This window comes from Myotis brandtii, unplaced genomic scaffold (assembly GCF_000412655.1).
Source record: "Myotis brandtii unplaced genomic scaffold, ASM41265v1 scaffold44, whole genome shotgun sequence".
Lineage (NCBI taxonomy): Eukaryota > Metazoa > Chordata > Mammalia > Chiroptera > Vespertilionidae > Myotis > Myotis brandtii.
Window position 1 is genome coordinate 2,318,490 of NW_005366833.1, and position 26,179 is coordinate 2,344,668.

The following is a 26,179-nucleotide window of genomic DNA, read 5'->3' on the forward strand; positions in this document are numbered from 1 at the left end:
GTAAGAGAAAGCCCCCTCCGGGACCCCCCTCCCCCAGTGCTCGTGATCTGGCTGTCCTTTACCTTGGCCCACTGATACAGCTGTTCCAACTGTGTTTTGTCCAGATCAGAGGTACCTATGGCAACAATTTTTTTATTCTGAACTAAGTTTTGTAATTCCTCCCAGTAAGGCTGCAAATGCTCCAAGGAAAGATTAACTCCATCTTCAGTAGGAGGTGAAGCAATGATCACAGAATCCAGCTGTGCAACTCCAAGGACTGAACAGGCTGATGTGAAGGAAAACACAGAGGATAAATGTTTGTTACATAATAAAACAAGTATTTCTAATGCTTCAAACATCCCCCTGAATTCTGTCCATATATTCATTAGTTTTCTATATAACAGGTTGCTCCATTTCACAATTTATCTGTTCCTTAGAATATTTCCATTTTCTAAAAAAGTTTAAGTGTACAGCCCTGGACAGGTGGCCCAGTTGGTTGGAGCGTTGTCCCATACACCAAAAAGTTTTGGGTTCAATTCCTGGCCAGGGCACATACCTAGGTTGCAGGTTTGATCCCCGGCTGGGGAATGTACAGGAGAAACTGATCGATATTTCTCCCCCCCGCCCCCACCCAATCTCTCTAAAATCAATGAGAAACATCCTCGGGTGAGAATTAAAAACAAAAAAAGAAAGAAAGAAATGTTTAAAATGCCACCTTTCACAGTATCATACTGAGACCCTTTTCACCACAATATTACAGGTACTTTTATTCAGTGTTTATTTAATTCTGCTTTCTATCAGTTTTGTTTTGTCTTAAAATATGCCTGAATCTCCTATCACTCTGAAATCTCTTTTGGAATTAAAAAAATGGCATTCTAATCAAAATAGCCTCAAAGGCACTAGATGGATGCCTTACTCACCAGTGGGACCCAAAAATCTTGTTGAAATAAAGCGAAGCCTTATTGTTGACTCCACTGCTTCCTCCAAATGGCAGGACTTACCAAGGAAGCACATTCTAAGGCCTGGATTTCTGTTCAAGGGAGGGCTACACAATTATGCAGTGAAATAATGCAAGTCAGATACGTGAGAGGCAAAATGAAGATTCCTGTTTTCCATTTGCCCTGTCCAGCCCACCTTCTTAAATTGCCTTTATTCTAACTGGTCACTATACAGGCACACCTCATTTTATTGCTCTTCGCTTTATTGAGCTGCACAGGTGGTGTGCTGTTGCTGTTTTTTATGTAAGACCCTCCACCAGCAAAAGATGATGGCTTGCTTTATTGCACTACTCGCTTTAGTACAGTGGTTGGGACCAAACCCACAGCACCTTCTCGGTATGTATGCCTGGACAATCTGCTCACTTGCTCTAGCTTTGAGAGCTGAGTGGCTTGAATAAGATATTCAACCAGCCGGCAAAAAGGACCATCTAGCGTGGAGGAGCAACGAAAATCAACACCCCCTACTTCGCTCCAAGGCAAAACAGTGTCTTGTCTGCAATTCATTGAACAAGGTAAGCAGGACAGGGACGGGCCCTGGCCTCCAGGGCCCTCTGGGATGCAAGGCAAACAAGAAGGGGGAGACACTGACCTGCACCCCCCAGAGTCCTGCTGTTCAGCAAAGGAATTCCACAACGGCTCACCTATCGCATCTGCGAGGCTGTTTGGAAGACCTGTAGCAGTAAGTCCTCCCAGTCCATCAAGGGATATACCTACTACTGATCTAACCTGAGGTCTGAGCTCCTGCAGCTTTTCAAGAAGCCACTGGAATTCACAAGCCAGGAGGAGGTCAGCTTAGTGGGCAAAAGAGCTGTAAACTAGCCCTGGCCCTTTTGGCTCAGTGGATAGAGCATCAGCCTGCGGACCAAAGGGTCCCGGGGTTCGATTCCAGTCAGGGGCACGTGCCTGGGTTTCGGGCTCAATCCAAAGTGTAGGAGTCAGCCAATCAATAATTCCCTCTCATCACTGATGTTTCTATCTCTTTCTTCCTCTCCCTTCCTCTCTGAAATCAATAAAAATATTATTTTTTAAAAAAGAGGGCTGTACACTAGGATGTCATTTGTTTTTCACCAACTCCCCCACTGTCCCACAGACTTGCATCCATGTGCATTTTCAAAATATAAAATTCATTAAACAAATATTTCCAAATATACCAGCCATGAGCTAACACTAAATCCAAAACCATGCTCCGTCCATAGGAGGACTAGTTCCTCATTTGTAAAGTGGAAGAAATACATATTCCAAGTCTCTAAGGGGATTAAAACATGACCCGTGTTCACAGCACCCAGCCCTGCATGGTGTGGCGGGCAGGAAGGGGCATAAAGGAACAGAGAGAAAGGGTCTGATGTGTCTCAAAAGTTTTGAACATTCTATGGGAATAAATTTGGATTAGGAATTCAGTCCTGGCTCCTAAAACTAACAATGTTATAAGTCAATTCTATCTCAATTAAAAACAAACAAACAAACATGAATTCAGTCCTGGGGAAGGGAACAGTGTGATGTGAACCAACTTATGGCAGTAAAAAAGCACCAACTAGTAACACAAGAGCGGTGAAAAGGCACCTTTAAAACTGGGGAAACAACCTGTGAAACAGGAAGTGGAGACACAAAAGGCCCGTTTACCAAAAGAAGCGAAAAATCGTTAGCTAATCCGGGGTGGGAAGGCATGCCCCCGCATGTCCCTTAATGACCCCTAAAAACAGTCCTTGGACGCCCATTAAAACAGGGTGTTCCTAAGATCGAATGAAGGGCATGAAAATACTAACAGGCTGGGGCTTGATGGGCCTCTTGAGTTGGGATTTAGTGAAACTGCTACAAAAGAGCTGAGCCTCATCGCAAGTTAAAAATAATTCTGGATGTAATGGCACCGAAATAGCCCTGTCGGTGGTGATTTCACTTGGCTCCTTCTCCAACCTGGATGCATGAAGGTCACTGAGATTACAGGTGATTCTATTTTCTCCCCCTCATTCTGGTTCTGTATTTCTTGTTGTGCTTTTATGACAGGGACAATACCTCCACATACACTTTATTTTAAACTTTGCTAAAAAAAAAAAAAAATCCTGATGCCTCTGGGGTTTCTGGTACTGATAATAAAAATGCAGAAAGATACAACTAATAAAACAATCACCATATTTGGGTAAAGATGAGACTGTGGTAAATAACACCGCTCAACAGTGTGGTCTGTTGGACTTCACAACATCCTCCCCCACACCTTCCAGTAATATCTCATGCAATTAGTGTATTGATTTTTTAAGTTAAAGTGAATGCAAACAGAGTCAGTGTTGATAATTTGAGGGAGACTTAACATGTTTCAAAGAACAAGATGGATCCATTTAGCAGCTACTCTGCCAGGTCGTGTACAAGGGATAAAAAAGTGAGGGGGTGGGTTGTTTCTTCTTGATGACAAAGTACGAGAAAATTCTCGGTCTTGGTCTGTGCAGATTGCTGAAGGCCCCAGTTACCTGTGCAGGGAAAGAAGTCCCCTGTGGCAGGGGGGCGCTCCCGTCACGGGCTCCACCCCACTGGAGTCCTGTCCATCATGTCCTGTGGGCACATAGGACACATTCTCAACTCTCCAAATGCTACAACCAGTTAGTCCTGAAAATTCTGCACACTGGGTCATGTACTGAGTCCTTCAACATGCTAAAAAGCCCCTTGTCAACCCAGCATTTCCAAGAGGAAGCCAGGAGAAAAATCTCTCACCCATGTCCCTCAGTTTCAGAGTTGCAGCCAGACTACAGCAAAACCACATAGTTCTTTCTAGAGCCACGGAGGACAAAAGTCAAAGAAGGATAGGGCAGGAGAGAAGGGGCCACACTCTCTCCTTTAGCTCCGGCCCTCACTTCACGATTCCAGTGTATGAACAAGGAAACTGGCCCAGGGAGGTGATGTGACTTATCCCAGGCATCACATAGCAGAACAACAACAGGTCTGGAACCAGAGCCCTGACATCCTGATGCCTGAGCCCCGTTCGTTCCACAACATGGAGGAGAACAGAACCACTGAAACCTTGATGAAGGTGAAGTTTTGAGGGTATCATTTTAAATAGTCTTTAGAAAATATTCTACAAGGTCCAAGGGGAAGATATTAAAAAAAAAAAAAGCAAAAACAAAAAAACACAGCACCAAGCATTAGTCGGATATGCTTTCTACAAGGGGAGTACAAGCACAGTGAACGTAAACATTACATTTCAATAGCAATGGCACAACAAGAATCGAGCTTTCCCTAGAGAAAAGTTTCATGGTGCCATTTGCGATTTTTCATGATTCTAACAACTGGACATCCTTTAGAAAATAAGAAAGGAAGCCATCTGGAAAATATGACATATTTAAAATCAACATGCCCTGAGGACTTTCTTTTACAAAACTAGAAATGATAACCCAATTAACTTACTTTTTTAATCTTTTAATTTCAAGTTAGAGTAGATGTGTTAATCTGTTGGTTTTTGTTTGTTTGTTTGTTTGTTTTTGTTTTTTGCTGAAAGAGAGGAGGGTTTGAGCTGGAAGACAGCTGTTTAAAAACCTAGGAGAATTTCCGAGTCAAGCAATGGTTGTACTTTTTATGCATTTTCAAACAATCTTCTGAAATTAAAACAAAGCCTTCAACTGAAAAGCTCAAGAGCACTTATGTCAAAACAGCATGCCTCTAGTATTCTTTTAAGAAATTCTTACATGAAGACACAGGTCACTGGAATCTTCCAATGGGAAAGAATGCCAACAATATCCACCTTGACCATACTGGTCAAAAAACAACGCCATAGGATTCTACTAATTCTGCAACCAATTATTCAGATATTTACTGAGTGCTTACTATGCCTGAGGTGCTACTCCAGGCGTTGACACATGGCAGTGGACTAGACCGGTGAGGGCCCTGGCTTTCTTGGAGCGTCATATTAGTGGAAGGAGACAATGAAGAGGACTGGCAAAGGTTATGGGACAGTTACTGGCAGGGCCTGGCTTGTTCATCGAGGGTGGTCAGCAGGGATCTCTCTCTGGAGAGAAACCATTAGGACAAGCAGACAGTCATGGGATGACCTGGAAAGGAGCCTTCCTGGAAGTGCAAGGGATCAGAGACAGAGTCAAGTGTGGCAGCCACCCAGGGAGCAAGGGCTGAAGATGAGATTCCAGGGCCAGGCAGAGGCCAGATGGCCACGGCCGCACAGGCCATGTTCAAGTCTTTGGATTGAATTTCACTTGCATAGAGGCCACAGTAGGGTTTTACGTGGGGAGTGGCGGTAGTGGGTAGAGGGTGAGAGGACTTGGTATTTGCTTTGGAAAGCACAGTCTGACCACTCTGGGTTGCCACCTGACCGTTGTGAACAAAGAGGAACAGCTCTCTGCCAAAACACCAAGAACCTGCAAATGCCCCATGCTCCAGCTGGTTGTTTTGGCACCTAAATCTTGAATCTTTCTTTTGTCAAAGGTTATGCTGCTGGATTTCCCCTCACTTGGGGGCCAAGGAGGGTGGGTAAGAAAACGCCCGGAACACAGGTGTGGCCGTTACAGAGGCCTGGGTCTCCCAGCAGCCAGGAGACGAATGCCACTACCTTCCGGGTCTGGAGGCCAAACTGCGCCAGAGAGGCAGCTGCCTTTCCACCCTCTGGAGTCTGGGTGTAAAGGAGGGGAAATCGCAACTAACGCCCCCAGGGGCATGACACTGAAACTCTAGCATGAAGTAGGAAACATTATGTTTAAACTGCGGATTTCCTGAACAGTTTAAAAGCCCTCCAAGTTAGAGCTTCTCACCATCTATTTTAATCTCTATTAATTCCCATCTGTGTACACTTGGAGACCTGCTCTTGACAAGCTCTTCAGGTTGGCTAAGTGTGCATTATTACCTCTAATAGCATCTCTCAAATGTGGCTCTTAATTGCACTAATAAGGTGGGCCAGCCACGATGGAAAGGAATAAAAACTTGACAATTAACACCGTCTCCCCCAGTCCAAGCACTGTGTGGGGCTCAACCCACTGATGCTCAGTACATGGGCGTTGCTTTTAAACAGTCTCCATGAATGGACCCCACTGGTAAGAAAGCAGGGGATGACCATTACTAAAACCATGCTGAAAAGTAAAGGCAAAAGCCGCTTCATGGGATTTGGGAGGGTCTTTCGATAGGTGGAAGGGACCCTGCCAATCAAAGATCATACATCTCAATGGATCAGAGACCTGTCCAAGATCACACACTTAGCTGGCGGCTGGGCCAGGACCTGCAGTCCAGGTGCCTGACTGCTGGCCCCAGTGGTCATGTCTGCAGGCATGGAAACCAGAGTGGAGAGAGTCGAGAGCTGAGTGAGCAGCGCAGCTCGGTGGGCTTGAGGTGACAAAGCCTGTGGGCACGTCCCACAGCATATCCAGCGAGTGATCGTTTCCTCCTCCTCGGTTCCACTAATGAGCCAGGACAGGGGCCTCTTCATCCACCTTTTACCTCTGTCCTGTCACTCCAAACCTTGCATTCAAGACACAAAGAAGAAATGTTGTTCTTCTTTTCCTGTCCTATTAGGTTTTTCTCTGAAGCAATTTAATATGTCATAGCTAACACTTAATAGTAATTTTTTCCTTAATAGCTAATTTTTGGAGGAATCCTTCTTACATGCCAGGTTCCATGTTACACACATTTAAACTTCATGAAACTGTGAAGAACATTCTACGAGCAAGCTAGGCACTTGGGGTCACATTCCAAGTTGATCAGATTCCAAGGCTCATGTTATTAGCCAGTCTCCTAACCTCCCCAGCTAGACAGCCATCAGAGTCGCAGTGCCGACACCCACCCAGACAGGGAGGGGCACGGGGACAGCAAAGTCCTCCTTGTCTGTCTCCAACGTCCTTAATTATACTCTCTCCCACCTGCACCCCATGAGTGAGAGCATTTCACAATGAAAACCTATGTCAAAACATATCACATTGTACACCTTAAATATACATACTTTTTATTTGTCAAAAATAAATACAAATTTAGTAAAGAGCTTATATGCATATATGCATAACCATGGACACAGACAATAGTGTGGTGAAGGCCTGGGACGGGGGTGGGGAGGTAGAGGGGTCAATGGGGAAAAAGGGGGACATCTGTAATACTTTCAACAATAAAGATAAATTTTTTAAAAATATATATTTTATTGATTTTCTACAGAGAGGAGGGGAGAGGGATAGAGAGTTAGAAACATCGATGAGAGAGAAACATCCATCAGCTGCCTCCTGCACACTCCCCACTGGGTATGTGCCCTTGACCAGAATCGAACCTGGGACCCTTGAGTCTGCAGGCCGACGCTCTATCCACTGAGCCAAACCGGTTAGGGCAAATTTTTAAAAATAAACACATATTTAAAGACTGATTTCTTCGTGTAGCTTTATTGATTTAAAAAAAAAAAAGTATGGGACAAAACCAAAATCTTGATTCAAAAAAGCCAACATGTTCTTAAAACCATCTATTTCTCTGCAGTAGTTTGCTCCTTGTAAAGATAATATGCACTTATTTGGGCTGGTTTAGTATCTGTAAGCCAGTTTCAACTTCATTATTTTTAACGACTGAGTTAGATTTCAAAGAATAGTACTTGAGACCAGAAATTCCAGGCATCACAGTTCTAAAAAAATAAATTGAAACAAGTCTTTCTCACTTCTCAACCTTTAATACATATTTTAGTTTGCCCTCTGAGGATTATTTCTTCTATTGAATTTACCCACCTGAATTTTGACATGAGGGTGTGTATTATGATACAATCACTGTGAAAGCAATCTAGCCAATAGATTTAAGAATAAAATGAAAATCGGAGAAAGTTATAAAAATTCATTTGCTACTGTCAAATATTTCCCCAAACAATTCACGATTCTTACTGCTGTTAATTAGTTCAGGAAGGCCTTTGGAAGTACTGAGGAACCTGGAATTTTGCAAAACCCAAATCTATTTGCTAGGACCTTAGCTCTCCCTTGTGTATAAAAACGGAAATGCAGCTTGCAAGAAATGGTGCCCCAGTAAATCTGATGGATGACCCAATTTTAAAACTAAAAATGCCACTTAAACAAAACCAAAAAATTAAAAATTAAAAAAAAAATCTTATATAAAAAGCAAGGAAAGATCATTTAAAGTAACAAACAAAAGAAGCATCAAGCTACTTGGTATTATGCACATTATGCTTTAGATAAAGAATTCAAAACAATCTTGCCGGTATAAAATAAAATATTTTCGGACAAATAAATATTTTATTTTATTATGTTTATTTTATATATTGATTCTATTTTATTCCATCTCACAGAATCACTGATGCTCTCAGCAACGCTGGTGTCTGATTTCAGGCAGAATCAGATTTAACCCAGCCCAGACAGAGGTGGGACAGTGTCCTGTTTCAAACATTCCTAGAGAGAGAAAAACCCTCTCTCTATATATTAAGAAAATATTTTTTTATGTCTCAAACATTCTGTTTACAATCCCAATGTTGTAACTACCTTCATACTATTTCTAGTTCTTTGTGACCAACTCTCATGCACTCACTCCTCAGCCTTTTCCGTTGGAGCTGAGCAGGGGCTGGCTGTGATGCGATGCCAACGAAGGCATCTTCTGTACTTGCATGCTGATGCTCCGTAGTTTTTAGAGGCGCACACTACATCCCACTGAGAAGGGCCACTTACTATCCCCCTGCTATTAAGTGGTTTAAGTGTCTCTGACTGTGTTTTCTCCACTCTGAGCTTTGGGAAATGGGAACCTCAAAAATCCTTTTAGTGGTCAGTCAACATGACTATGAGGACCCCATTCAGGCACCTAAATCATGGGACGCTTGTCCTGGCAACAGACTGGTGGAGGGAAAAGAGGGTGGTGTTCTGCACTGCCTTTCCCCGAGGTCCCTATCGAAACCCTCTGGCTTCTAAAACTAGCCTTATGTATAGCCAGCTTTAAAGATCCGGGGAAGGGAGTCTTAACCACCATCATTTACATGACATGGCTTGGGGCCCAACTGGACAGGACATTGCAACAACCCAGAGGTGCCCTCCTTCCTCACCAGGAGCTTACACAGAAAGAAGCATCCTCACGCTCACGCATAAGGACCACACAGACACCAGCAACAAAGAAGTGCTTCCCACATGGCCGTTTCCAGACATCAGATCCACTGTGAAACAAAAGCATACCCTTGCAGGAAGCTGGCTCCCTCCAGCAGGCTGGCAATTAAATATTATACAGAGCACATAATTCAGATTGCATTCCAATTATCTCCAAGTGCTGGAGGGCACAAATCACTCACTCAGCAATTACAGAAATTCCGGGATGTCACTAAATGTTTTGAAGAAGGGAAGGATTCTGAAGTTGGCAGAAGGACCAAAGAACAGGAAGAATAGAAAAGCTAGGCATTCCAGGTTATGCCCTCAGCCCACTTTTTGGCTTCGCAGGCACCCCAATTTTACGGAGCCCCCGTTTCCACTGAGCCAAGCCGGATAGGGCAATGGAGCCCCCGTTTCGATAATGATTACAATACTAGAAACATCACAGTCATTGTGCACATGGTTAAAGTTAAACTGAAAAAAACTAGCCCACAGGGCTTATCAGACACCTGCCAATTTAGGTCGAAGCATCTGCTCTCACACATACAGAAACAAAGATATTTTTTCCAATAAATTACCGTGTGTGCACAAATACAACATATATATACCATACTTGATTTAGCAGTCATCACCTGGGTACACCATGGGAAAGCTATAAAATGGTACTGCATATAATATTTTAAAAACCACATTAATATTCTCTTTCACAATTTCTAAAGAGCCTATTCCCCGCACAGGGGTGCCCCTTTTGGGGGGGAGGTAGGATAAAGTTAGTACGTGAAGACAAAAAGACAAATAAACGACCCCAGTGACTTCCAGAACCAGATGTGTGAGCAGCCCAGCATCAGCAGCCTCTGCATCAGGCTTTGCTGACTGAGAGGAGCTTCCTCAATTCCAAAGGCTCTTCCCAATCAAGAGCCAAGCCTGGTGGACAGGGATCCTCAGAACTGCAGGAGAAGCCACCGTGTGGGGAGAAGCTGCAGGACGGGAGGCAGGGTAGTGAGCCTCCCTGCAGAGAAAGGAGTGAAGAGAGGCAGGAGGTCAGGCCTGAGGATGTTGCTACCTGTTGTATAAAAGAATCTGTCTGGCCTTTGTCTGGCAAAGGAGTTTCTTAAACCCTTGGAATTTCCTGAGGGATAGCTGTGCCTCTGTTATGCTAAACAGGCAACTCAAGGTGGGTCCAGGGGCCAGCTTCCACCTTTACCCAGATGATGCCATCTTGGGAAGGATGCTGGGACAGGAGCCCCCAGGGGGAGAGAGAGACAGCCCATAGCATACATGAATGTTGAACTGACTACCCCAAAAAGATAAAGTTCACTTGAGACTGGCTAAAAAGAAATTGAAGTTTCCTCAATGGAAACAGGAAGTTTAAAACAACCTACAAGCCTTTCTCTCTCTCTCTCTCTCTCTCTCTCTCTCTCCTTTTTAACTGAGCTGTGTTAGAAATTGTGATCCTTTTCGTTTAAATCAACATTACAAATACAGAAAAAAAATGTTAAAATCTTCCAACTAAACAGATTGTCTAAAGGACACTGGGAATTTTTAGCATACTATGGTTATAAAATAAAACCTGTTTGTGATGAAACCATAATAAAATTTTAAAAGGAAGTGGCCATGTCATATCACTTAACTTTAACCTAAGTGTTCTGAGGCTACCTAGTCACCAAAATCTTATTTTGCTGGGCTCACAGCTGATTCTGTTGTCATTAACTAGATACTGATAATAGGAAAGAAGTAAAGGCAAGCCAGACATTATAGGCCTGTCATTTAGGCAGCTTCACCAGGAAGCTACAACTTTACACTCCCAGGGGCCCAAAAAAGGGGAGACAGACGCATGCCTGGTAAAGTTGGGGTGACATAGGGAAGGTGTTTGTTTGCTGTCAGTCACACTTGAGAACCAAGGTCATTGGCCAGAATGGGCGTGGCCAGGTGTGAAATTTGGGATATTTAATCCTCTGAACAAAGGAGTTCTTACTCTTGTGCTCTTGCTGCTCTTGGGACTCCCACAGGGCCATGTGGACCCCAGACACAATGGACTCATGGACTGCTGCTAGCCTGATGCTGAACGGACGGGCTCCAATACGGAAAGCAAACTCTGGACACTGGCCTTGCTTCTAGTTTTACTGAAACCCCAGCTAAACGTCTTCTGTGACTGGACTAAGAGAAATGGAACTTTGGAATTTTTCTTGAAATATTGTAAGGACTCCACCCTGTGGACGAAAAGGGGCCACATGCTAACCTGACTAGCTCAGAGGAGGCCTGCGTGGCAGCCTTGCAAATGTACAGGCCTAAAGTAACCACAAAGGATGGTCTAAAATTAAAACTTTTTAAATTAAAAAAGCAGTTTACAGTGGGTAGTCACGTCTTAGGCTAGTATCTTCCCTGACAAAGATCAACTTTGATCTTAACTGAGCCTACTGTCTTTTTGCATCTATGACAACAGGCATTTGGAATGTCAGGGTAACTTGTAACCTTCCCTTTTCTGGTTGTGCCACTTGCTTCCCTCAGGGCACAATCAATGCACCAGGGTGGAGACCACAAATTTCTTCATTGTAATTGTTATTGTGTTAATTGTTGACTGTTAACTATCCTGTACCACCTATGTATAGGAAGCAAGTGTCTATCATTTTACTCTTTATCCAATCCCAGAGGCCCTACCCCTCCCCTTGCTTTCCTCTGCCTCCCTAATCTATCACCAACGGATTTCATGTAACCCACTTACATCTCCTCCTGTGATTGTAATTTATAAAACAAACAGAAAAGCTGCCATTCTCATGAGCATTATCTCAATACTAGAGGCCCAGTGCACGAAATTCGTGCACTGGGGGGGGGGGTATTCCTCAACCCAGCCGGCACCCTCTCCAATCTGGGACCCCTTTGGGATCGGGCCTAAACCGGCAGTTGGACATCTCTCTCACAATCTGGGACTGCTGGCTCCCAACTGGTCCCCTACCTGCCAGCCTGATCACCCCCTAACCACTCCCCTGCCAGCCTGATCGACACCTAACAGCTCCCCTGCCCGCCTGATCGCCCCTAACTGTCCTCCCCTGCTGGCCTGGTTGCCCCAAACTGCCCTCCCCTGCAGGCCTGGTCCCCCCAAACTGCCCTCCCCTGCAGTCCTGAATGCCCACAACTGCCCTCCCCTGCCGGCCATCTTGTGGCAGCCATCTTGTGACCACACGGGGGGGGGGCCATGACCATCTTGTGTGAGGGCATGACGGTCAGTTTGCATATTACCTCTTTGTTATATAGGATGTCAAGATTCTGCTTCCCTGAAACTATCGACAGTTTGGCTCAAATAAACTCAATAATTCTTTACAGGTTTGAATGTTTCAACCCCCAGCATCACAGTGGGGAAGAGGACCCTCCACTTCATCCTATAACACAGCCAGGCCAGTTCCCAGTCTCCCTTACAGCTAGGGTGGCCGTAGGACTGAGTTCTAGCCAATGGCATGTGCGCAGAAGTGACATGGAACCTTCAGACCCAGCCCATTAGAACCCCACGCCTGCCACTCCATGCTGTCTTCCCCACCTCCAGCTCACTGGAACGGGATGTCTAAGCTGGCAGAGGCTGTCAGCAGGATCCTTGATTGGCCACATAGAGGACAGCTGTCCCCACCAACCAGGAATGCCTACTGTGGACTTACTTCCATGTGAGAAATAAAAATTCCACTTATTTTTTTGAATAGGCCCACACATAGGGCATGTTTAGGTTCATCTGTTGCAGCCGTGAACATTACCCTAGGCAGCACTCTTATACATCAATCAATCAGTGCGATTTCAACTGGGCAATCAATGGGCGCTTACTCTTTGCACACGGAGACCTAAGTTCTAACAAGATGCAGCTCATCCACTAGTCAGGAAACCAGGCACGTCAGCAACTAACAAGAAAACTAGGAAACCGGGTTTGAGCTGTGACAGAAGGACAAGCAAAGACTTATGAGAACACAGTGGCAAGTGTGATACTTGCGGAAGCATCACAGAAGTGCTGGCAAGCGAGCTGGGCCTTGAAGGATGAGCTAAGTTCAGAAGAAAGAGGAGGGTACAAAGTTCATTCCAGACTGGACACGAGTCCTCAAATATTTTGTCCAGCGGGACGTGATGCTAAAAAGAGAAAAAATAACGTTCTGTTCACTCCAGGGACTAGAATCCAGGACAGTGAGGAGCAGCTACAGGGAAAGAGGATTCCATTCAAAGGGAAGAAGGTCTGGAGGGGCTCCGCAGACAAGAAGGGGAGTGTTTCCTGTAGGGACGGCCAGCCTCTTGGCTTGGGCTCCGCAGACAATGTGACTTAAGCACAGGATGGGTAGCTGCTCCATTCAGCTGCCTTCCAACTCTGGGAGTCTATGTATGTTTGATGCCTCTGCCAAGCAGGCTTTGTATAACACTGCCAGGAAAAAGAGGAATGATTGTAGCCCTGCTACAGCATTTCTTACACCATGGTCCTTGCCAAATTCCCTTTCAAGGCTGTGTTGGCTGGGTTTCGCTCAACGTGCTCAATCTTAAGCCAATCGAGAATATCTCTTCACATGCAGGCCCGTGAGAACCCCTTGAATATCACTTTATGATCGGAAAAGCTTAACAGGCTGGTACTATGCAAGATTGCTACTGGTGAAGAAGAAAACAAACGACAGTAAGCATCTGTTTCGAATGCTGAGGGCCACAGGACATTCTGCATTGGTTCCTGGTTAACAGCAAGTTACCGGCTCATACCAAAAATGGACATCCGGTTCGAGAAAGCCTGGATTTCAAAAGAAATTATTACAATAGAGCTGTACTAAGAACAGTTTTGACTTTCTTGGGTGACTTGGTATCTCACAATGCACCTTAGGTTGAAAATTATGAACATCAATTTCACAGTGTAGTTTTGTAAAACAACCTAGTTTTCCATTTTTAGATGTATATGTTACCGATAAAAGGAAGTCCACTAGATACACCAGAAAGAGAAAGACAACCTGACATCACTGGTAAATTAGTAACTTTCCACTTTCCTCTTACAAGGTTTTAATTTCATTTCACAAACATTCATTGAGTCTCTACTAGGGGCTAAACACTGTGCTAATCATTTGTGATAGAAACTGAATGAAAAAGAGAAAAAAAATGAGATATTCTAAACCTATACATTATCTGAGATTCATAGTTATTTTTCTTAAGAGCATTTATTTCCCAGTGATTACTTAAAAAATAAAAAGTTCAGCTATATTTGTACCAATAAACAAGGTTATTTTTTCTGTAATACATATATAAAGACTGACTAAAATGTCGGCCCTAGATTAATATCTCCTGTAATAATACTCCAGGTACTTAATTCATTGCTTAAATAAAAAAGAAAGGGAATCGATTTTCCTGAACTCAGAAATGATTATTAAACACAAATCTCTTCACATTATAGAAGGAATCTTAGTTAAACAGCTGATAACCTCACAATAGTGAAACAAAAGAAATCCATAAAGCCGTATTCTGAGGCCACCTGAATGTTTGGATACGACCATAAAATAATCACACGAAAGTTACATTTCATAGCCATTGTTTAATCATAAACATAAGCAATGCTTTCTTAGTCTCTCTTTTCTGAATACCACAGACTTCAATCTTTTTGAAATTTAGATCACGTCTCTCTCATCACACAACATCCCAAGTAAATCACATCTCAAGTGGTGCCAAGACCTGCCTGCTGTTGACATCCAATCTCAAAATACTTCCCGTGGCCTTTTTCAACCCACCTACCTACTTATGACCTGGGTCCTAAAATCTGTTCTACAAACCTTGGAAATTGCATTCCCTTTTGATAAAATGAACAACTCACAACAACTACCTCTATTTTGTTTGGTTTTTACCCAACTGCGTTACTATTTCCAGCGAGCACTTACTGGCCCTGCCTGGAATGGGTGCCCCAGACTGTGTCTGTCTAGGTACTCAGTCTGCTCCCACCAAGGGCAAGGAGGGCCAGACCTTCCCAAGGAAGGTTCACACGGGCCTTGGCACGCACACACCTGGCTCCGAGGCGCTTTCTTATATTTTCGTGCTCCCAACCAACCTTCTGAGACTTCATTCCTGGCCTTGGCACGCACACACCTGGCTCCGAGGCGCTTTTTTCGTGCTCCCAACCAACCTTCTGAGACTTCATTCCTCAGTCAGAATAAGAAATCACCATTTTCCAAACCGGGGAGGGAATCACCCTAAACTAAAGAACAACCCTTCTAAGCATAAGTGACTAAGTCCCAGGCCCCAGTCTGTGTTTGCGATGGACAGAGCAGATCAAACTTAGAGTGAGTGCGCAGATGCAACAGCACTCACTGATCCGGTTATTTTTGGCCAGCTGTGCGATCCCACACAATCACTTAACCTCTCTGGGCCTCAACTGCTTTGTCTGTAACACCAAGAGAATACAAAGGCACTTTCTGGCTCTAGTGAAGTAAGGATGCAGCTGGAAGAGGCCTGCCCCTGAGCCGTCTCTGCAGGCCTTGGAGAAGTAAAGCTCCGATTCAAGACCATGGAAGGAGGGGGACCGATGAAAAAGATCCCGAAGGCCCCCTTCCCACATTTTGATTCTGACTCGGAGAGAGTGAGGCATGACCAGGCAATTGGTCGTAAAACTTTAGTGGGTCTCAGAGCTCTAATAATCCAATGGCCAGCTCTGCTCTAGCAAAAACAAAAACCTCTTCACTATATTTCAAGGAGTGAAGAACGATTCCACGGCGACAGCAGAATGACTTATCCATGGTCAGCAGCCATCTCCCCTTTTCCTGGCGACTCGGGCCCCTCCAAGAATGTCAGCGTTAGGCCCCTGACTGCTCCGAGCCAACAAGAAGCGCCGCCAGCCACCAGTGGAGGACAGCGAAGAAAGCCACACCTACCCGCAGCCACTGCTTCTCGGTCAGGGCGTCGCTGTAGTCCACGTCCCGGCGCTGGCGAGACCCCCTGCCAAATATCTTCTCCTCCTCTTCCTCACACGTCAGCCTCTCCACCTCGGCGTCGTCTTTAATAATCCAGGAGGGCAGCTCATCTTCCTCCATGAGGCGCGGCTTGCGCTTCGGGTTCCGGGCGTCCTCCCTCCGCCGGTCCATGTCCATGCGCTGAGGACGGGAACATAAGTTTCATCAGTGAGGACGGGGCTCGGTACCGCACAGGCTCCGCAGCGCACCGACCTCTCACACATCGCCTCCTAGGGCTGCGGGGTCCCTCTCCATGTCCCACGGGGACTCTCTCGTGGATGCGCTAGTCTCTTCCCTTCCTTTGTACCCATTGCTGAGATTTATGTATGCATTTAACAATCTTTAAAAGTTCCTTTTCTTAGTCTATATGTGTGCAAAGCTTCCCCGTAAGATTCAAACTGGGGATGTATTTAACAAATAGGAACCCTGGTGATACAATGCATTGCTGCCCTGGCATAAAAGTATCCTTTAAGCATATTTTTAAAAAATCCTTTTTTTATTCTATAGGGCTCATGCTTTTGATTGAACAACCGGAAAATAAAATCAGCAACTCAAGTGTCACTAAGAGTGGCCACCACCCTCGGCCGGACTCGGACATGGGGGCACATAAATGGTTTGATCGGTCAGTCGGCCATGAATGTATTAAATGTTCAGTATGCCATGGGCCCTGTGAGAGGAATGCCCCTCAATTCTTCAGCTTTTAAAAAATTTAGCTCTTAGGAAAATATTATACCAGGAGAGAGAGACCTCGGATGTAATCTCATCTCCGCTGGTCACGTTATTAAAGAAATGGCTCTCTTTTGTATTCTTTTAAAACCTTCAAAAATGCCTATTTTCCCATGCCCTGTGCACTTATAAAGTGCCACAAATATGGTTTTAACTTATAATTAACAATTTGATAGCTAAAGAAAAGCAAACAAAACCTCCAGTGAATTGCAACATACATTAGTTATATGTATATATCACTAGCTGATGTGTCATTTCTACAACTGAAGAGACCATTAACCATTAAATGATTTACCTTTTCCCTCTTTTTTCCTTTGGTTCAATACAATTTTTCCCTAAGAGCTAAAACTGGTAACAGAATATAAGTGAAATTTCTATTCAAATTGAAATCTGAACTCTAGAATCTATTTAAAAATTAAAGTTCAACCCTTAAACAATGCTTAAACATATTTGGCAATCATTATATTCCCAAATGGGTGGGCTGGGAGCATGGCAGAGGCCCACTGGGAGATCAATGTGGTCATCCCGTTGTCATGGGCTATAGTTAGCTGGAGAGGCTGTTTGCAACCCCAACCCTGCCTTCTAATGCTTTACTATCAGCAATGGGATCCACCAAGCCTCTGCTATTAGCACACAGAGGATGCCTTGTTAACATTGCAATCTCTCGATCAAGGGGCCTCTTGAGGTCATCTCTTTAATAGTTATTAGACAGCTGAGAAGAAAAACATTTTTTTGGTAATGTGCTATGCAATGAGATGACAAAATATTGTCGCTTCAATTTTTGGTTAGGCTACTACCGTTACCTATACCAAGACCTGTAAAATGACGTGCCACACAATTGATAAAATAAACCTTTGCTGATATAAAAGAAAACAAATTACACTTGCATTTTTTTCCTTTTAGGAAGGGTTGTTACGATTTTTAATCAGCTTGAAGTTCTATTGACTGCATCTCTTTCCCAGAGATTTCTACTTGCAGAATTCCAGTACACAATCTGAAGTTGATATTCAAGTAAGTCTTATTTATTATTACATGCATATGTTTGTCTTAAAGCCTGATAATAAACCTTATGCTAACAAATATTTTTAAAAGTACTTCTTGCCTTTGTAGGGAACATAGCAACTAAAAGCTTCGTATTTATATATTAGCAAAATGTTTCAGATATGTACCTTGACCTGTCAAAATATCTTTTTAGGTAAAATTCACAGGTAATCAGTATGAGAGATAACTTTTTCTCACGTCGCATTTTTAGAAGAAAAATGTTCAAGAGAAATGTTCTTTTATTTTAAAGAGACTATCTGCTTAATGTGTTATTTAACTACAGTGCCTATGGTTTTAAAAAGTTTGGGTTCATTTTACAGAGAACTAACTCTTTTATAATAACGAATAAAGAGTTCAAATACTGAAATCCAAATCCAGCTCACATCCCATTGTTTCTCACTACACTTTTTAATCAGAGTAGCTGGCAAGGATTCAAATATGATTTCCTGCCCCCTGGTGGAGGTGTTAATGAATAGTGAGTTAGAAAGGCAGCCAGCTGATTATAAGACTTTGAAAAACACTCAATGGAATATACAGATATTGTATCATAAAGTACACCTGAAACTTATATAATGTTATTAACCAATGTAATCCCAATAAATTCAACGAAAAAACAAACGAACTCAAAAATATAATCCAAAAATGAGAAATCAACCTTTTAAGAAACAGGCAGAACATTCACAAAATCAAAATACCTACAAAAAGTGTTCCTTAACCACCTTCACCAGTTCCAAGCCTGTTTTTGTGTGATAAAATAGTCCCAAACGAAAAGAAATCTGTGCCTTGGCTAGAAATTCCAGTCGTCCCCGCCTCCAAGCTGTCAATTTCTACAAATACCCAGCCCAAAACTAAGAAAAAAGAAGTACTCTTTGCCCCTTATTTTGGGGCCTAATCTGATTCGTACAATGGCAGGCAGCTTACCCTTTCAGTGTCTCCAGAGCATGTGAGGCTAGAGCAGGGCTGAATCACTACCCATCAGTGACCAGCCAGGGAAGTAAAGGGCTTCCCACCTCAGGGTTCCCAGTAATCTACATTTCAATAAGCTCCTCCAGGGGAGAAAAGATGTCTATTTCCTGTGTGTATCGCTACTTTACCTAAATAGATACAATCTTAACAATGCTAGTTAAGACATTTAGGTTTTATGAGCATCCCATGTTGACCATGCTGTTAATGCCTCTTTTTCTACTTTACCTAAATAGATACAATCTTAATGCTAGTTAAGACATTTAGGTTTTATGAGCATCCCATGTTGACCATGCTGTTAATGCCTCTTTTTTTGTGTCAGTTCTCTCCAAAATGGCCCAACCTGGGTAGGGTGGTTCATTTAGAAGCGGGGAAATGTGCACATCCCAGGTTAGGAGTTATTCCCATGGCTACCTAAAAGTTTCCCGAGAAAGAACGGAATGTCTTTCATCTTGAATCATGATGTGTGGACATAATCATTGTTCCCTAGACAGAAAACACCAGGTCTCAAAAATAACCTGAGCCTCCACAGCTGGAGCCCCTGCTCAGACTGTCTAGGCTAACAAGGCGGAGATTGCAAACCCTGTGGGTCATATTTGGCCCACAGTCGTGTTTTGTTTGGCCTGCAGTGTTATATAATAATAAAAAAATGAATTTAGCTGCAAACATTTTGAAATCCAGAGATTACATACAAAAGCCCAGATTTCCAGCGCCTCTTAAAAACAGAATTTCTAGCTTCATGGGGTTTGCAGCTCTGTGCCCTCAGACTAGGCAGCTCCGGTGCACACCATCCACTGGCCCCAGTCCACTTGCTTCGCTTATGCAAATTACCTGTCTGAGACCCAAGGGACTTCTGATTTGGGGGCTCTGCTCCATTCAAAAGCCAGAATTAGAGTTTAGATGGATTCACTCACTCCACAATCAGGCTAACTGTTATAAATTTGGAAGGTGCTGGAGGGAGCCTCGCAACTTTGTATATCCTGATCCATATTGACTTCTTCACAAGGCCCGCCATGTTGCAAATGCCGCCACTCATTCAATAAATATTTATCCAGTAACTACCTGATGTCTTGAGCATTGAGGATAAACAGAGGTAAATAAACTCGCTATAGCAAATGCCTTAGAAGGTAATAAAAGATTTCTCCGGAGAGCCTCCCTTCTTATGGCCAAGGGACTTCTCCCACCCATACTGATCTTGTAGCAGGCCACACTCATAAATCAAATTCAGGTGTCAGCAAAATTAGATGAAACATCAAGGCTGAAGCCACGGCTGTTAAATCCTCAAATGTCAAGGTTCTTTACATCTACTTTGTACCAGTAAAATCCAACCAATTTTGGTCTTTACATGAAGGCTACACCTTGATGCGCACCTGGGAGGTTCCCATTTGCTCTCAACAATAAGAGGCACAACCTTGTTGTTCTAGTTGCTGTCCTCCCACCCCCACCCACAGGGAGCATGCTTGTTTTGCTCCTGTACGGAGACAGCTAGGGGAGAGCTGTAAACCCCCTGCCCTGGGAGGGCAGGTTTCCGGGAGGATGCTGCCCCCCCCCCATTAGAAATGACCTGGGGGTGAGGGTCTGTGCTCAGCTTCCAGTCGACTGTCTCTATGGAGATGCGGGCCTGGTATTGCCCACTCTCATTTTTTTTTTTTTAAAGAGAAGCCAGAAATCAGGATTTTTTTTTTATGTTGGCAACAAGTTCAAAATTATAAAAAACACTGCGTGGGCCAAACAAAATATGGCCGGCAGGCTAATCCCAGCCAGCGAGCAGCCTGTGAACTGAAGGAGAGGCACAGGCTTCAGACATGCGACTCCGCCAGGGCACGCAGGCCCCAGACACCTGGTGTCCGTAGAAAAGGGGGCAGAGGGATGCGGCAGCTGTTTCCAGGGTTTTCTATAATATTACCATAAAAAGATCAAATTCTTCTTCTCGTCGAGCGATCATTTGGTTCAGAGTCTCATCGTCCGGTACTTCATCTTCTTCCTGGGGTTGAGAAACAGAATGATTTCACAGGCTTAGGGAGAGAGGGCGGTGACTGCAGTGAGGTACAAACGGGTGAGGAGAATCTGTCCCCCAGGCCACAGGGGTCCCGTTTCTCAGGCCAGAAAGGAAAGAGAAGGGTCACTGGGTGCAGTACTTGCCATCAGTATTCTCCAAGTTATTCAAACCCTCTTCCCAGGCCAAAACCTATTCAGGGAGAACTGTAAGAAATACTGGTTCTCTTGGGCGTGAATCTTGATTCCCTTACTTTTAAAACAAATTACTTAACGTCTCCCCGCCTCAATGACTTCATTTGCAAAATGGGTGTGACATTTACATCACAGAGATTTAAATAAGGAAAGCCACAAGAAAAAGTGCCTAACGTTAATTCTTTTAACCCTATTAACCTTATCCCAAATATAAATGCTCATTTTCAAAGCCTTACAAAAACATGAGTATGTGAAACTTTTGAGACTAGGCACAGAGCAAGACCCTAAAAACCACATATATGCAAATATCTAACCTTTTAAGGTATGTTTAGTCAGTGTATCTCAGTGGGCATTATTATGCTAACGGTGAGATTTGTGAATAGGACAACTGAATAACAAAACCCCTACAAAACTATACTTAATTAAAACAATTGAAATGAATTAGAAAAGGCAATTATTTAAGAGCTAACATTTTCATGTTATATTATGTTAAACAAAGGAACATGATCTCTGCAAATTCCTCAGAAACCGGAAGGTCTCCAGCTTTTAGAAATGCTATGCTATGACTGCTACACTTTTAAAACAATGATTTTAAAAGTTGGGCATATCCTATGGAAGGTAACCATACAAAATTATTTTTATCACATGCTGAGTGAGCTTGTTAAAAACCGAATGGGGAGTAGCAGCAGAGGGAAGAAAGAGGACAACCCAGAATTTTGAACATCCAATTTCTTAAAAAGAGGCATTTTCATCTAGAAAGAGTGCGAGTGTGCCAACAGCTTAAATGAGATGACTGTGGGCTCCCAAGATAACATTTTATGCACTGCGTTAGAAATGAATGCAATTCAATCGAGTAAAAAAAGGATGTTCTGAAAAATCGTCTATTCTAGTTTATCTTTAGATTGATTACAGTCAATGTGTCCAAATATTCCATTTCATCTGACAAAGACACAGATGAGCTGGGGGTGGGCTGGGACTCAGTACAAAGAGTCGGTGCATGTAACTTCTGGAGAAGGGATGCCCTGCTCTGCTCACCCCTTTCCCAGAACCACACTGGCCTTCCACTGCCTGTAGATGGGGGGCTTGCACGTCCCTGCGCCCAGATGAAAAGTTCCCCTTGTAAACTGGCAAGAAGCCTGCCCGCAGTGGCCGGACCCTCCCAGAGAACAAACCCAAAGGGAAGTGGGCAATAACTCTTCCTGGGCTTCTTGTGCCCGAGCAATGCATAGCCGTCAGCGGCAGAGATGGCAGCCCACGCTGCCTCAGACACTCAGGACCAGAGCCTTTGTCCGCCGTCTCTTTGTGTCCCCGAACGCCTTCACATCCGACACAGGCCACCCAGAAAATGGTAACGTGTCCGGCACGCTGATCGCCTGGCAGGCGTGTGGAGCCCCTGCAGGCTGCTCACAGAGAAGCGAGAGGCATGGATGGCTACTCCAGGCTCCACCCTGCGCCCCCTTCAGGGCTGGGAGAGATCAACATCTCCCTGCCAAGCTCCAGGCGACCTGCATTCTCCCTAAACCAGGTCAGGTCCTATCTTCCCAAAGGCAGGGAAGGCTTGTCCTACAAACGACGGGAGTGCTGTCATCTCCCGGCAAGAGACAAGAGACCGAGGGCTCTGCAGGATGGCGGAGGGAAAGGCAAGGAGGGCCCCTCCCTGCGCCCTCTTGTCTCATCTGCGGGGTCTGTCCCTGACAGTGGCCTCTGCAGTCTCCTCACCTGCCCTGCAGCAAGCAGCACTGGCAGTTCAATAGGCATGCTGGCCGTACCTCCCGGGAAAAACTGGGGAAGCATCACGGGGCGGCCAAGCCTTGAGGTGCCTGTGGCAACTGCTTTTAAAACACTTGGAAAACTCACATAGGCTTTCTGTGCTGGGGATGGAAGACAGCAGCTAATTTATTCCTTTTCATTAATGCCGGCCCAGGAAGTTCTTTCAAGAACACAGAGGCTACTCCTAATTGTCGGACACCAAAGCCACTGTTTGATTTCATGAAGGTGGCTCTAATACCTCATTCTCCTCCTCATGCTCCAAGATGGCCTGCAGGAACGCCCTGCGCTCGTGGCTTGAAGACTTCTGGTCGAACATGCCCGCCTGGATCACCTTCTGATCCACGTTGAGCTTGTACTTGGCGGCAGCCAGGATCTTTTCCTCCACGCTGTTCACGGTGCAGAGTCTCAGCACCCGCACCTCGTTCTGCTGGCCGATGCGGTGGGCTCGGTCCTGGGCTTGCAGGTCCTGCGGGCGAGAACAGGGCGCCGTGAGGGCCAGGTGCCTGGATGAACCGAGCAAACCACTCACCTACCGGGAGGGAACTACGGGAGGCTCACTTGACTCCACCTTCACTAATGGAAGATTTTGCTTTCATTTTTAAAATATACAAGCTATCTTCTTTGGAACGATTCAAGGCCCTCATTCCTAGTTGAGGGAACCCGGGTTGAAATTAGCCAAGCCAACCGAAATACTCCTCAGGCTTTGAAATCCAGGTCTCGGGCTGTTTTTATCTGTCCCCAGGTTCACCATCAAAATTAATCCCTAACTAAAAAATAAACCAAAACAACAGTAAATCTGATATTACCTACAATTAACTTTAAGTTTTAGGAATCACCTGTAAGGTGTTAAAACATCACTGAGCCCAGCTGGCGTGGCTGAGTGATTGAGCTTCCACCTATGAACTGGATGGAGGTCACCGTTCGAATCCCGGTCAGGGCACATGCCTGACTAGATCCCCAGCAGGGGGCGTGCAGAAGGCAGCTGATCAACGATTGTCTCTCATCATTTATGTTTCTATCTCTCTCTCCCTCTCCCTTCCTCTCTGATATCAATAAAAATATATATTTTTTAAAAATCACTGAGTTATACATACATACATACATACATACATTATATATACAGTGATTGCTCATGTAGCAAATGCCTGGGATCTAATTCTGTCAAAGACTCAAAATTTAGTTTGGGGAGTGAAAAGGATTCCTAGTAGACTAATAAACTGGTACTACTTTTTGATAAACTTTTTGGGGATAGATAGTTGGCACTATGTATCAAAAGTGCTAAAATTGGGTATGGCCCCTGACCCAGAAAGTTCACTTCTGGAAACCTGTCCTAAGAAAATAATCATGGATGGGGAACAAAGTTGTACAAATAAGGATGAACTTCTCAGCATTATCTATTACTAATACTGTTTTTTTTAAAAAAAAGCAGAATTAAGGAAACATTCAATAATAACAGATTAAATAAATTATAGTCTTCGACTATATGCATGTACCAACATAGTATCATAAAAACTATATTGTAGTAGATTTAATGACATAACGTATATATGAAAACAAGTTAAATGTGAGTGTGTGTACGATGACCTTATATGTGCGTATTATACCAAGAAAAGGCAGGAAGAGCAAACACCAACAAGCCAATTAATGTTTATATCTCTGGGTAATAAAATTATAGGTGTTATTAAATGTTCTTCATTTTATTTTCCTGTGTTTTTTTTCTGCTTTAAACATCTATTAGTCTTCTAAGAAGAAAAAGGTTTTGCCCAGCGGCATGGCTCAGTGGTTCAACATCAACCTATGAACCAGGAGGTCACGGTTCAATTCCCGGTCAGGGCACATGCCGGGTTGCGGCTAGATTCCCAGTGTGGCAGCCGATCAATGATTCTCTCTCATCATTGATGTTTCTTTCTTCTTCTCTCTCTCTCTCTCTCTCTCTCTCTTCCTCCTCCTCCTTCTCCTCCTCTCCCTTCCTCTCTAAAATCAATAAAAATATTTTTTAAAAAGAAAAGAAAAAGGTTTTAATGAAATCTTTAAATAAAATCCTTCATAAAACTATGAAGCAGAGTTGCCTAGTTTTAAGGCTACACAATAAAAACTTGGTTTATCAGTTTCATTCATTCTGGTCCCAGGGATGGCCTCTGGGGAAATTCGAATTAGTTGTTTCATGGTGTCCCCATCTGACCCGTATACAGCTTTAGGGCAAAGGTCTGATCCCGGTATCCTGAGTCCCTGGCACTGATTGTGCACAGAGCTGATGCTCCACAGCTGTACGCCCATCCTCTCAACCAGACGAGTTTCCTGTCACCCGTGTGGCACAAGGAGACAGCAGGCCAGGGTCTGCCCAGGAGCCCTGTCTTTGCTGCTGGGACCTGTACAGTCAAATGACTAATTAGGCAAAAGTTTTTCCTCAGAATATTTGAGTAAGTTACTATAAATATTGGACATCTGAACCATGAACGCAGCTGGGACTCATCCAAATTCCATTATTTTCCAAAGAGGAGAAGTGAGGTAGATAATTAAAATCCAGAGGAGGGAAAAAATCCCTCAACTTCATTTTCAAGCCTTTAGTTCAATCGTCTCTCTAACACATCGTCACCAGAGCAGCTAAGCAGGAGCCAAGATGGCAGGTTTTATGTCATCAACCTCTTGACCATCTCGCAGAACAGGGTCAGAAACCACTTCCACCAGGAGCCTAGGAGGAACCAGTCCAGGCTGTCTGGGCCCAGAGCAAACACTGGGCAACTGTTCTCACCAAAAGCCTGGCTGCTTTTTTCCAATTTTACTTTATATTTTCAAATGTGAAAATCATCCTTTGTTTGCAGGTCGTACAAATACAGGTGGCGGGCCAGACTCAGCCCGTGGGTCACAGTTTTGACCCCTGTCCTAGAAGAAGTGGGTAAACCACAAAACAGTGGATGCAGCTGGCAGGAGAAAGTGGCAGGTGAGGAAGCAGAGGGTGTGGGGCGTCTTCAGACAGCATAAAAAGGTCTTACATTATCGGGTGCTTATTGCAATTAGTTTTGTTTTTCTTATGATGGTGGCAGTGCTAAGTGCCTCACAGTTTCTGGTAGAGTGCTGTTTCTTTGTCGTTTAAGGCCATCTATCAGTTTGGAAAGTGGCAAAAATTAGTATTTCTAGGCTGAAGAAGTTTATGCAACGTAAGCCTGTAAGTCCCTGAGCCAGAACGCCAGGGGTGGGGAGGACATGGTGACAAGGAAATAAGTGTTGTAATTATTGAATGGATGATTCGATATTTCTGATATGCTACGTAGGTGCCTCAGTTTCTGATAGAGTTGTTGCTTAATTAGTTCTTACCCTTTAAATAAAAGAAATTAGCACTCATCTATATCACTCTAACATCACTGATTTCCAAAAATAAAATAAAAAAAAGAATGGTTTGCCCAAACCATAAGTGATAGATAAGAAAAATCCGGTCAGCCAACCTGACCAAACCAGGTAGAAATGAATCTACCTATGGCAGATAGAAATACTTCCAGAAATATGTGGCCCAATGTGATAAACTTGTGGTAAATTAGACCTCCCAAAATTTGGG

General features: G+C 44.0%; 1 protein-coding gene across 1 annotated transcript in view; it reads right to left on the reverse strand.

Moving 5' to 3' along the window:
• SMARCA2 (SWI/SNF related, matrix associated, actin dependent regulator of chromatin, subfamily a, member 2) overlaps window positions 1-26,179 on the reverse strand; it is a 125,658-nt gene that overhangs the window by 47,071 nt on the left and 52,408 nt on the right. The window contains exons 17-19 of the mRNA XM_014546307.1: window positions 22,865-23,092; window positions 20,573-20,650; window positions 15,859-16,077 (exon numbers count right to left, since the gene is read on the reverse strand). Coding sequence (XP_014401793.1) covers window positions 15,859-16,077; window positions 20,573-20,650; window positions 22,865-23,092 — 525 coding nt within the window. The remainder of the gene's footprint in view (window positions 1-15,858; window positions 16,078-20,572; window positions 20,651-22,864; window positions 23,093-26,179) is intronic.